At 36.7% G+C, this 13,819-nt stretch overlaps 2 protein-coding genes across 3 annotated transcripts in view; one reads left to right on the top strand and one right to left on the bottom strand.

Moving 5' to 3' along the window:
• Positions 1–4,452: 4,452 nt before the first annotated feature.
• LOC134822265 (uncharacterized) overlaps positions 4,453–13,819 on the top strand; it is a 39,330-nt gene continuing 29,963 nt past the window's right edge. Inside the window, exons 1-5 of one of the 2 annotated variants that reach the window (XM_063833172.1) lie at positions 4,453–4,555; positions 5,018–5,140; positions 5,266–5,352; positions 5,671–5,751; positions 6,180–6,286. In XM_063833172.1, the coding sequence (XP_063689242.1) occupies positions 4,462–4,555; positions 5,018–5,140; positions 5,266–5,352; positions 5,671–5,751; positions 6,180–6,286 (492 nt within the window). In that variant the 5' untranslated portion in view covers positions 4,453–4,461. Of the gene's footprint in view, positions 4,556–5,017; positions 5,141–5,265; positions 5,353–5,670; positions 5,752–6,170; positions 6,287–13,819 lie in introns of both variants that reach the window. The other variant, XM_063833171.1, reaches the window with a different exon arrangement.
• On the bottom strand, positions 8,708–13,598 carry LOC134822175 (glutathione peroxidase-like). The gene is given in 7 exon segments (XM_063833089.1): positions 8,708–9,238; positions 9,391–9,518; positions 9,746–9,927; positions 11,322–11,386; positions 11,590–11,720; positions 13,147–13,328; positions 13,449–13,598. Coding segments are annotated over 7 exon segments (906 nt in total). The 5' UTR covers positions 13,597–13,598; the 3' UTR covers positions 8,708–9,168.

Below are 13,819 nucleotides of genomic sequence, written 5' to 3'. Positions count from 1 at the left end.
TGGGACCTTCGCTAAGTTTCTCGATGTAATCCGACTTATATGACCCTAAATAACACAATTGACTCGGGTACACTATTTCACCAGTGGGGCATTTCTCGGAATCACGCCCTTTTTTACCGCACCCATATCGTGACCTCCAGTATAAATTATCTCGGCTCCTGATTGAGATACAGACCTCAGCCATGAACCAAAATGTGCCTAAGATACATGTTTATATTAGTGCTACAAAGATACTTAAGGCCTAAGAGACTTAGTTTTTGATAAATCGCCTAAAATCCGATTTTACTATACTAGCAGTCTCGCGAGTAACAATTATCACACTTATTTTAAGATATCTTTGCTTCTAATTGGAGCTAAGCTCTCATCTTGGGCATAAAATGGTCAAAATCATCACATTGAGTGGGGTAGAGCATGGTTTTAAAGTCTTGAGACTTCAGGTTGTTGAGTTATTAGGTCAGATCCCATTTTTACGCTCTCGAGAGTAGCGATTGATGCACTTATTTCAAGATATATCAGCTTCTGATTGGAGCTAAGCGTTCATCTTGGGCATTGAAATGGTCAGAATCATCACATTGAGTGGGGTAGATCATGGTTTTAAAGTCTTGAGACTTCAGGTTGTTGAGTTATTAGATCAAATCCCATTTTTACGCTTTCGAGAGTAGCGATTGATGCACTTATTTCAAGATATATCAGCTTATGAATTATGATATGAGCTAAGCGTTCATCTTGGGCATTGAAATGATCAGAATCATCATATTGAGTGGGGTAGAGCATGGTTTCAAAGTCTTCAGACTTCAGGTTGTTGAATTATTAGGTTAAAACATATTTTTACACTCTTGCGAGTAGTGATTGACACACTTATTACAAGATATCTCAGCTTCTGATTGAAGTTAAGTGCTCATCATGGGCATTCGAATGGTCAGTATGATAGAGGTTTTAGTGAAATTTTACTGATATTTCTTGGCAAACAACTTTTTCCTGGCGATTAATTAAAGTTCATTTAATAAATATTTTCACCGTTGCAGTGACCATACTTGCGAGTGCGTAATAATAGGGTTTAACCTAATAATTTAATAACCTGAAGTCTGAGGACTTTAAAACCATGCTCGATGCTACTTAATTTGATCGTTTTTACTATTTTAATGCCCATGATGAACACTTATCTCCACTCAGAAGCTGAGATATCTTGAAATAAGTACATCAATCGCTACTCGCCAGAGCGTAAAAATGGGATCTGACCTAATAAATCAACAACCTGAAGTCTCAAGACTTTAAATCATGCTCTACCCCACTCAATATGTGTGATAATTGTTACTTGCGATTCCAAGAAATGCCCCACTGGTGAAAAGGTGGACCCGAGTCAATTGTTTTATTTAGGGTCATATAAGTCGGATTACGTCGAGAAACTTAGCAAAGGTCCCAATGTGAGCGGGACTTTTTCCAGTTCCAGGATGAATAGGAATTAGTATAGATGATCATGAGGACTCCACATAACATAAAATCAAATGCAGTAAGGATACATGAAAAAAACAGAGGCTAAAAAAGTTTGGAAATGCAATAATAAGGCTGGGAACTGCTAAATGGTAATTTTGTGAAAATAAAATTGTTTGCGCTTGATCTTCGTACTACGGTATACATTTTTTTACTAAAGAAAACCCTCTTTAAATACCCCTGACAGGGAAAAATTCCCTTTTGAGAGTTTGTCCCTATTTGATTAATTATATAATGCAGTATACAGTACAGCTACAACTCCCTCCGGTCCAACCTCTCAGACAACCTTAAAAGCCTCATAATGCTCAAAGAATATGGGGCCATCATGAACTCATTCCATGCAACTGAATTTGGAAAGTACCTCACAGAATCCTTTCACCTTCGACATCCTCCTGAAAAGAAGTCCTAGTAATCACCTCCTAAAAAGTCCTAGTAATCACCACCTAACAGACTCTTCAAACCTTACTTCGAAATCCTAAGTTTAAGTCCTAATACTCGCTTTACGTCCCCTACTCATCTCCTTCATCGTCCTATCAAATAATATTTGAGTCTAACCTATCTCCTTGGACTTGCTTTTATGCACACATTCAGTATTTTTATTAGCATTTAAATTATTATATTTGATTTTATTTCCACTTCGTGATATTGTAACGCGGTTAAATTTTAAAATTTTATTTTCATACTTTTATTAGACTTTTATTTTATATATGAACTTATTTATTTATGAATTGATGTATAGCCAAAACGAGTTCGTTAGTGTTCTCCTTGTATCACGTGGTGACCCCCACGGTCGCTTCACTATATATATACCCCTGTAGCGTCTTCGACGCTACAGGGGGAGCCGCGCACTTCGTGCGCGGCGGGTCATACAACGTATGACAATGTTCTCCTTGGTAATTTCAAGTTTAATTCCAGTTTAATTCCAGTTTAATTCTAGTTTAATTCCAGTTTACAGATATAAATTTCAGCAATGGTTATTGTTTAGCTATCAGCATATACACCTTAAAGTTTGCTCTATCCAGAGCCCTTGCGCTTGCAGTAGCGCGCGCCCGCCTCACGGCTTGTGAAACAAGCGCGCCCGAAGTTACCTGGGGACCCCAGGCTATTATGTTCATTAACGAATAGAGATTAGGCGAAATGACAGGCTGAGCGCGGCCCAGTAAGCCCGCAGTGGCGCAAAAGCATATAATATGGTTAGGTGAACCCTAAAGTATAAATTGGCGAAGATATGCGCGGCGCGCCTGAAATTTGAGTTTCATCTTAAAATTGTATTTGAGTATAATTGTATTAAATACATTGTATAAGAAATGCATAAGAAATACGGAAAAATATTCATAAAATTTTATAAAAGTATTTACAATTTATAAAAAGAATTGCACGCAAAAATTCGTTATTTTAAACGATTTTAAATTTTTTTTAATTAAAAGATTTTTAACCTTTTAATAATACTTTATGCAATTGTTTTTGATCATTAGCTATGGACTAAAATTTTATTTATGCAAATGGTTTTTTGAAATGCCAAAAAATATTAACTTAGCTAGATAATTTTAATATTTGGTTTTTAGACCTAATTTTTAATAAAACAAACGTCTTAAAACTTAAAATATTTAGCTTAATAATTTATTGCTTGCTCCTCTCTCAATGCGAAAAGATTTCTAATGTTGCATTCTGCCCTTGTACTTAAGCATATTAGATGGACAATGGAATAGCTTGAAGTTCTTCTAATTGAAAGTTGTCGGTTTTAATTATGCTCTTCCGATCACACCAGTGGCGTAATTTTCCCCAAGTTTGCACTATTATATTAGTGAGCGTGCTAAATCACTGCACACTCGTACTTCGAGATTTTTATAAAAGTGCCCCGACAGATGAAACCAATGTATTTTTGAACGCTGATTCCGAATCACCCCACATGATATAGGGTTACAGTGTTCCTCTGGCGAGATATCAGCGAAAAACTGTCTCAATCACGTGGTATGACCATATACACAGGGGGACTATAGTGCAAAGAAACTGCGGCTAACTGCTGCTGACTGCTGTTGACTGCTGCTAACTGCTGCTAACTGCTACTAACTGCTGCTGACTGCTGCTAACTGCCGCTCCTACTAAATCGCTCGCCCAAATTTTAAGAAGATTCTTGTGAAAAGGCCCTTTGGGTGTGAAATTGATCTGAACCGGTGTCTTTTTGGACGCTGATTCCGAATCACCCCCCATGACGTAGAGTTATGGGCAAAAAACCGTTTTGGTCACGTGACAGGCTAGTAAAACATGAATTCGAGTGTTTAGGGCTCGGGTTAGGGTTAGGGTTGTGGTAAGGGTTATGGATAGCTTCGTGGTTATGGTTAGGGTTAGGGTTGGGATTAGGGTTTATGTAAAACCGTTTTGTACGGCTGCAAAACCATAAAAACCAAAGTCACGTGAAATTTTTGGGCGAGCGAATTAGTAAGAGCCGCTAACTGCTGCTGTCGGGAGTGCGGACTATAGTCCCCCTGTGTATAAGGCAGTTGGTCTAATTTCTCGTTAGGGTAAGGGTTTCAGCATATGCTTCAGTTAGGGATTGGGTTAGGGTTAGGGTTGGGGTCAGTGTAGAGGGTTTTGGAATTGTTTTCTGGAGTCAGGGGTAGAGTGATTAATCATCATCCCACCATTAGAGCTGACCACTGACCAGCAGAATAATTTTTCGATTAGATCAAACGTTTCCCACTTCGAAGCACTCTAGAGAACATTGAGGACTACCTTTTAGAAAAAATCTTTTACTGCAATTTTATCAATCAGATTTCTGAATATTGGTTATGATTTTGCCCAAAAATTGTGCGCCCACATTTGAAGGGGGGTTTTTGAAATATATAAAAGATACAAAAGGTTTTAGTAGCAGGAACTTTCAAAATACATATTGTGTATATCGTCTGAAGCTGTACACCCATAATTTGTTTTATCACGGTGAAAATAATACTCTGTAGGTATATACGCACTATGGCTGCAATAACACTGGAGGTGTACAAGGAAGACTTATCGAAGAGTGGAAATGTTCTAGTCTTTGTTGGCACAGAAATAAATTGTCTCAACTGTAAGTTTTGTGATAAGCCAACATGAGTGCAAGTTTGCTCGGTTGAGAATACAAAAGTTTTGGTATTACATATCGTAACAATAGCATTTTGATCATATTTTATTGTTAAATTATTTCTGCAATACTAGTGCAACGAAAATTCCCACAAAACCTTCATACTGAACTCGGTTAACCTTACATCTCTGAACCAATAACTACACTGTGTTTTAATGAAAGTAAGTAAAGGAATCGTATCAAGACATACCAGATATCATTTGATATGTTTATAGCAAAGACAAGACCTCAGATAAGATTGTTAGTCATAAAGGCAACTTGACAAACTCATGGTTTTTACTTTTTACTTGTCTGTGAAATAACTGACACTGTGATTATCAATTGGTGTTAAAGCAATCATTTTTATGCATGACAAAGGAGTTTTTAAACTTTTTTGAGAGGAAAGCTATTATATCACAACTATTTCAGCAAAGGATCCAATCTACGTCCAAGGAAGGCCAAGCAGTCGCAGATTTGCTCATCGAGCATCTTCAAGTTGCCATGCCCATCCCACTAGTGCGCATTTGGCCCTTATTCAGCTCTTCAGAGCTGGTGAGTATTAAATTATACTCTTTTTCGTACTGTTGATTGTCACCATGTTAAGCATTGCAAAGTCAGAAAAAAAGAATGGCATTCATTAAGGGAATTAAAGACTATCCATATTCTATCCATTGCAGGCTATGTGAAATATCTGATGACAGAGAATACAGATGGAATGCTGATAAAAGCTGGAGCAGATGAAGAATCTGTCATAGAAATTAACGGTATGTCAACAATCAATTACTGAATAGTGAGCTATCATAATTGCAACTAGGACTACTTAATACGAGAAAAACAGATCAACATATCACCTCACTGACAGTGTTTTACCTGTTGACACTTAAAATTAAGTTTCTAGGGCTAGATGAGTCTAAAGGTTAATGTTATGGTTCCATTAGATTTAAGTTTAGGGTGAGATTTAAACAATTAAGTACAGAAGTTAAACAGCAATCCACCCTCACCAGTCAGCCATCTATCAACTCTGTTAGTTGATACTAATAGTTAATAGTTACTAATAGTAACTAACATGTTACTTACTGCAGGTAATGTGCACACTGAGGAATGTTTAGGTTGTGGACTGAGTTTTGTCAGAGAGTTCTGTGTCCAGACCTCTCATTGTGGTAGTAAGTTGATAAATACGTGATTTATTTTTATAAAAAGTCAATATTTTAAAGAGATTTTGCATGAATCTCTAGCATTACACCATAAGGATATGGTGTAATGCTATTGAACTGCGTTATGTAATTCAGCAAATGGAGAAATCAGCTAGTCACAAGTTGTTACAGCAAACAACGGCGAATAAAATGCTCATCTCAATTAAAATGTCACCTCCCGTGTAGCGAGGTCTGTTTTCCAGAATCTGTTACCTTTCACGATCTGATCCAAGTATTTTTATTATCTGATCCCAGTATTTCTAATATCTGATCCAAGTATTTTTATTATCTGATCCCAGTATTTCTAATATCTGATCCCAGCATTTTTAATATCTGATCCCATTATTTCTAATATCTGATCCCAGCATTTCTAATATCTGATCCCCTAGTTTTCTCAGTACGTACCTGCCAAATATGTGGTGCTAAACTACAAGACACTGTCATAAGTCGGAACGAGTCACCTGATATAGTCCTTAAGGAGTCTGTCAGTCAGGCTATGGAAGAGGTTTGTAATGTTTTGTATATTCCTTTCGTCATTATTTACTGTTGTTGTACTGTACTGATGATGATTAAATAAAATGCTGAATCGGATCGCAAAAATTTAATTATGTTAATTTGTTATGCTGATTGTGAAGTAACTTCTTGCTTCTCAGCCTAAAAACACTACATACTTAACATATAAAAGTATAAAGTTATAAGCGTTTTTTCTTTCTCGATTAACAATCTACAACGCTATGTTGCACGACTGCTTTTACGGAGTTTTACACTTTCCAATTGTTTGCGGTTATTTAAACTTGCTTGACAACATTGTACAACACACTCCATCACATGACTATAACACAAACACAGTACACGACACCACGTGACTTTAACACATTTGTAATCGTGATCTCTGGAACAATACGTGTACATTGTACTTGAGTTGGAGTGTAATCACTAGTCGCTCTTTTCAATGAGTTACAGTTCATTGTTCATCATAAGATTTAACTTTATGATGAAGATAAAACTTTGATTGATGAATAGCAGCGCACTTTTGAGTGGAAAAATGCTTGATACAGATCTTCGTGCTCCAGTATCACTGATTTACTCACTATTCATTGTATTCATTAATATATGGTAAAATTCGTTCTTCCTAAAATAGACAATAGGAAAATATTTTACACTGTAAAAAATTCCGAAATCTGATTTTCGTGGCGACTATTGCCTCATCCGGTTCGAGGAAATACAATTAACTGAAATATCCAGACTAATATCAATTATCAGTGCTCTTCCTTATCAATAAATAAAGGTAATTGAGGCGCTTCCTTGATATTTATGTGTGTAATATGTAGAATATATATGTTATTATGATGTGTCATTTCGGGCAAAATTGGGTTATTTTTAAGCATTCCTATGCTATTCGAGGAGGAAACTTACTTACTTTAGGTTACTTTAGGTAAGTTTGGCAGGGATCGCTTCTGGACAACAGTATCAAGTACGTCCTCCAATCACTCCTGGCTTAGATCTTTTTGTAGAGTCCATTCCAGAAGAGAGTTATTTGTGATGGCAGTATACCCTTTTGTGGGAGGGGTATCCGGGAAACTTTTAGCAACAGAGGATTTGAAAGTTTCCAAGACTTGGATTGTGTTAACTTCCTTGGGGAGCAGGTTCCATAGTTTGGCTGCTTTTACTCCAAAAGAGTTTTCATAATGGGTCGAGATTGAGCATTGTGCCTTTTTATTAAATGCAGGCACAGTGGCATTAATTACGCCGTGCCGGGAACTTTCCTTGAACTGAATGTTGATGTCGTTCGGAGCTAGTCCATTCATCATCTTCCATGTATGGATTATGATGTATCGTTCTCTGCGTCTCTGTAATGAGAGAAGATTCAGGTTCTGCAGGCGTTCCAAGTAATCAAAATTCTGGCAGCCACTGATTCGACGAGTGTAGTGTCGTTGGATGCTTTCAATAGCTTCTATATCGCTGATTTTGTCAGGGTTCCACACCGGGCAGCAGTATTCGAGTTTATCTAATATCTAATCTAATATAATGTATTATTTATTTTATTCAATAAAAATCCAATCCTCTTTAGTTTATAAGCATGTATAAATTCATGTAGAAACCCGTCTTCTATCTAACCATAAAGTGGTGTCAAAAGAGAACAATGTTTATTTACTATGTGATTTTACCACTTGGGGGCCAAATTTCGGGACCTAAAGTTATCATTCCAATTTTGTTTCAATGGCATATCTCTCAGTTTTCACGGAAAGTCGTGCTAAAGTTGATGTAGTGGTGTCAGTAAAATTACAACAGATATGTAAACATTTATCGTTTCGCTTTATATACTGTAAAATGGATATTGCTGATTGACAGCTAAACTATAGAACTATAACAGAAATTCAAAACCACCCTTTCCATTTCTGAGTGTTTAATTTAATCATGAATGTAGATACTATATCGCTTATTGATTAAGAACAATGATACCAATATTGCTCGACTGAAAAATACTTTAAACATCACTATATTAAATGCACAGTGGATGTGACCACATTGTCTGAATGTTTAAATGCATTTTTCACTCCCCTCTGGATAGCTTTGCAATAAGAAATTGTCTTGAACTTCGCACTGGTCACTGTTGATTGGATTGGCCGCTGAGGGGGGTCGTTTAGAGAAATTTGGGGATACCTCTGAGACTACTCCTCCTCAATGTGATATACAATTATCCGGTTTAGATATTCAATCAGAGAATAAATAGTTCAACTCCTACATACTTCAATAGGGTACAGTTTTTTTCTGAACAATTTCCGGTAACGTTATCAAATCCGCACAACGTGGTGTCTTTAATCTGTTATCTTGATTAATCGGCTGTGTCCGACCAACTATCATATTTGAATCTTGTTCGTACGGTATCAGTAGATGGTACAATTTACGAAACGGAAACAAAACATTAAACCTAGAAACTGAGAAATAAAGCCGACAATAATTATTTTATATTCATCATCCGTCAAACCACTGCCTATTGACAACTTTCATTGATTTTTTGCCACTGATTTAAAAAAATGTTAGTTAAACCAAACAGTAAAATGCATTGTTTTATCTAACGTATAAAATGTAATAATAATATCACTATTGCTACAACATGTTAAAAACTGTCTCAACAAAATCTCCACATCAAGCCTAACCTCCAGAAAATGGTTTAAGATGGACCGTCATAAAAAAGATCGGCTGAAGAGAATACAGTACATAATCCCAACTACGAAAATTATATACAAGTTCCTTTCAGCCAAGCAAGGACAGATTCAACGTGCCGTAGATAAGTCTTTCAACTAAACAAGAAAATATTAAAAGTATCAAGGCCACGATAGAGAGAGTGAGGTTCACATTCTCACGACCCAGAGAGGGAAGGATCTAAGAGGTCTCAGCTAGAAGCTTGAGGATCTCGTCTTCCATGGTGGAAGGAGCCTCTTGTGGGCCGTACCTGGGAAAATAGAGGTATTAACTTGTAATTAACACTTGTATAATACTGGTACCCTGGGAATAGAGGACAGAGAGACTGGGGCTTGTTATTGGTTATTGGTAATAACTGGAAAGATTTGTGTATAAAATAAAAGTGATAATAAATAAGGTTACCTTTGGTAAGGAATACCCTTTCGGTCACTGAGAAACTTAGTGAAGTTCCACTTGATATCATCTCCGAACCAGCCCCCTATCTTTGTCTTCAGCCACTTCCACAGAGGGTGTGCTTTATTACCGTTAACCTGGGATTAAAGGTAGTTGCTGTGGTAACAAGGGTAGTTGCTGTGGTAACAAGGGTAGTTGCTGTGGTTATTAACCACGTCAACTACCCTCTAACCACATTAGTTAGCGGGTAGAATGGTGGAGTGGGTCATCAAGATAATATCTAGAAAATTACATCTTAAAGCTATTGATGTTTGTGGAATGCTTAGTGTCGATTTATCCATAAATACGCTTTGCGATCTTGTACCTTAATTTTGCTGGTAAGAGGAAATGTGACGTTGTATTTCTTGACAAATTCAAGAATCTCCGCCTCGCTCTTGGGTTCTTGGTTCGCAAATTGGTTACATGGAAAACCTACTATCCTGAGCCCTTGATCAAAATATTTCTCGTGTAGTTGTTGTAGTTCTACGTAGTTGGTTGGGGTTAAACCTGAGAATGAAAGTTGTAATTTTATATAACCCGCAGTCACGTGACACTAGCAAAACGTCAGATAATGTTGGGGGGGGGGGGGGGGGGTTAAGATATGTAAGAAAATTTTTAGTCGTCCAAATAACCATTTAACAAGACGTGGTCTCAAAAATTATGACGTAATCAAGGAGGCTGTGACGTAATCATGGAGGCTGTCTTTGATGACGTAATCAAGAAGGCTGTGTTTGATGACGTCATCAAGGAGGCTGTGTTTCAGTGTTTGATGCTAACTTATGCTGAAAAGAAGGAGAAAGGCATTAATAAATTACTCTTTCTCCATTATTAAACAATGGAGAAAGAGTAAGATCTTCTAAACACAAACCTCAGAAACTGGCGACGTTGACCATGACAGTAACGTTGCCGGAATACTGGGACAGTTTCAGATTCTTCCCATGAATATCCACCACTTCAAAATCAAACACTGTCGTGCCCACCAGACCCTGGATCAGGGTTGCTAAAATTAACAACATGACTTGGAAATGACGTGTTATGGAATTGAGCCTGCCTTTATAGTGGGGTTTGTTGAAGGACTTGTCAAGTTTAGGATGACTGTGTTAATCAAATTTAATGTTTACTAACATGCCCATTCTCAGCCAGATGTTTTCATCTTTTTGTTATTATTTGGAGCGGTTTTATCACTCACTTCATGTTTCTCTGAATCCCTTTTTGTTGTAACAAACTCATGTTTAAAGTTCTATTCGCCTGTTAAGTTTATATGAGAAAAAGGTTGATTAGTTTAGCCGAGAATATAAAACAAGGGTCCAGCTGAATTAGCTCTGTAAATGTGATGAGGAGGAGAAACAGATGTTCCAGTTCTCAGAAGTTGCCAGACTTTCAGTTAAAAGTCTGTGAACATTGAACAAGGTGTGAAGTTGTTTAGATTCGTGGTATTGGCTGAATTTTTACCTCCGGGGTTAGTTGCAGATGTTTTTAAATTGTTACGCTAGTAACGGTGTAACGTTAGTAACGGTGTTTCAACACGAAATTGGGGTAAAGAAGTAAGGTTCATTTTTACATGGTGAGTAGAATGCGGTCGTTTATCTAAACTTCAACTTCAACAAGGAAAACATCATTAATAGAGCATTTATAAAATTGTCTTAACAAAATCTCAACAACATCAGGTATACCCTCCAGATATTGGTTTAAGATAGACCGTCATTTAACAAGATTTGCTGAAAAGAACACTGTACAAATAACAGCTACGAAAATTCTACACATGTCCTCGCAAGTCAAGACAGATTACTAACACGAAACTTTCGTGCAACGCTCCATTCCTTTTGTAACAATTCAGTTCAGTAAATATTTTAAGTTTAAGTTTAACTTCAGGTGAACTCTCTATGATGAGAAGTATATTAGGTGTTCAGAAAGAAGACTGATGATATCTTCCTCCATTGTTAATGGTTCCTCCCTTGGTTCCAACCTGCAGAATTGATCATTTGAAAGTTTCAGTCCAAAGATTAGGTGAATTTCTTTCGTGTACATGACAAACAATCAGATAGCGAAGACGCGAAGTCAAATTAGTAGCATATATTTTACTGCCGATACCCCACCTATTTGGATACATCATTTTGAATAATTTAAGTTATGAAATCCGTCAGCTAGCTCTTGAACCAAACCAATTACCTTTTTACAGGAACCCCTCTTCTGTTACTAAGAAACTTAGTGAAGTTCCAGTCTATCTCAGTTTCACCAGTATCACGTGATATTTGTGATTTTAGCCATTTCCAAAGAAGATGAGCCTCCGGACCGTTCACCTGGCACGTGACTTGTGTTATATAAGGAATAATGTTTATAAACACTATAAACACTATAAACACTATAAACACTATATACACTATAAACACTATAAACACTATAAACACTATAAACACTATAAACACTATAAACACTATAAACACTACTACACTACTACACTACTACACTACTACACTACTACACTACTACACTACTACACTACTACACTACTACACTACTACACTACTACACTACTACACTACTACACTACTACACTACTACACTACTACACTACTACACTACTACACTACTACACTACTACACTACTACACTACTACACTACTACACTACTACACTACTACACTACTACACTACTACACTACTACACTACTACACTACTACACTACTACACTACTACACTACTACACTACTACACTACTACACTACTACACTACTACACTACTACACTACTACACTACTACACTACTACACTACTACACTACTACACTACTACACTACTACACTACTACACTACTACACTACTACACTACTACACTACTACACTACTACACTACTACACTACTACACTACTACACTACTACACTACTACACTACTACACTACTACACTACTACACTACTACACTACTACACTACTACACTACTACACTACTACACTACTACACTACTACACTACTACACTACTACACTACTACACTACTACACTACTACACTACTACACTACTACACTACTACACTACTACACTACTACACTACTACACTACTACACTACTACACTACTACACTACTACACTACTACACTACTACACTACTACACTACTACACTACTACACTACTACACTACTACACTACTACACTACTACACTACTACACTACTACACTACTACACTACTACACTACTACACTACTACACTACTACACTACTACACTACTACACTACTACACTACTACACTACTACACTACTACACTACTACACTACTACACTACTACACTACTACACTACTACACTACTACACTACTACACTACTACACTACTACACTACTACACTACTACACTACTACACTACTACACTACTACACTACTACACTACTACACTACTACACTACTACACTACTACACTACTACACTACTACACTAATACACTACTACACTACTACTCTACTACTCTACTACACTACTACACTACTACACTACTACACTACTACACTACTACACTATAAATACTACTATATAAAAACACGTCAATACTATAAATAGTATTGATGAAAGATTAAAATGAAAGATAATGTTCCTTTTTTTTTGCTCTACTTTACTACTGAGGATAAAATCGCTAGAAAGAAAGAGATGATTTAAAAAGAGAAAGTATTGGATAATTTAGTACTTTGATTTTGCTGGTAAGAGGAAATGTAACGTTATATTTAGTACCTTGATTTTGCTGGTAAGAGGAAATGTAACGTTATATTTCTTAACAAACTCTAAGATCTCTGCCTCAGTCTTAGGTTCCTGTTCTGCAAATTGGTTGCATGGAAAACCTACTATCCTGAGCCCTTGATCAAAATATTTCTCGTGTAGTTGTTGTAGCTGTACGTAGTTGGATGGGGTTAAACCTGAGGCAAAAACACACTTATTTGATGTATAATTACAGAATTAGAGTTATTCGAATGGAATTTTCACGTGTATTTCTGATGAGCGCTAATAGTAAAGTCTTAACTATTCTAAACACAAACCTCAGAAACTGGCGACGTTGACCATGACAGTAACATTGCCGGAATACTGGGACAGTTTCAGATTCTTCCCATGAATATCCACCACTTCAAAATCAAACACTGTCGTGCCCACCAGACCCTGGATCAGGGCTGCTAAAATTAACAACATCCCTAGTATATTGTAATAGTGTTAGTAACATCCCTAGTATATTGTAATAGTGTTAGTAACATCCCTAGTATATTGTAATAGTGTTAGTAACATCCCTAGTATATTGTAATAGTGTTAGTAACATCCCTAGTATATTGTAATAATGTTAGCTTTAAGGGAATTGCGGAGGAAACCTACGTAGGAAGTGATGGTCGGGTTCTTAATAGGTTAATAAGTCTCAAGA

This window comes from Bolinopsis microptera, chromosome 10 (assembly GCF_026151205.1).
Source record: "Bolinopsis microptera isolate Bmic1 chromosome 10, MBARI_Bmic_1.0, whole genome shotgun sequence".
Taxonomy (NCBI): domain Eukaryota; kingdom Metazoa; phylum Ctenophora; class Tentaculata; order Lobata; family Bolinopsidae; genus Bolinopsis; species Bolinopsis microptera.
Note: the sequence above shows the minus strand (reverse complement) of the source record. Positions and strands in the feature narration are given on the sequence as shown.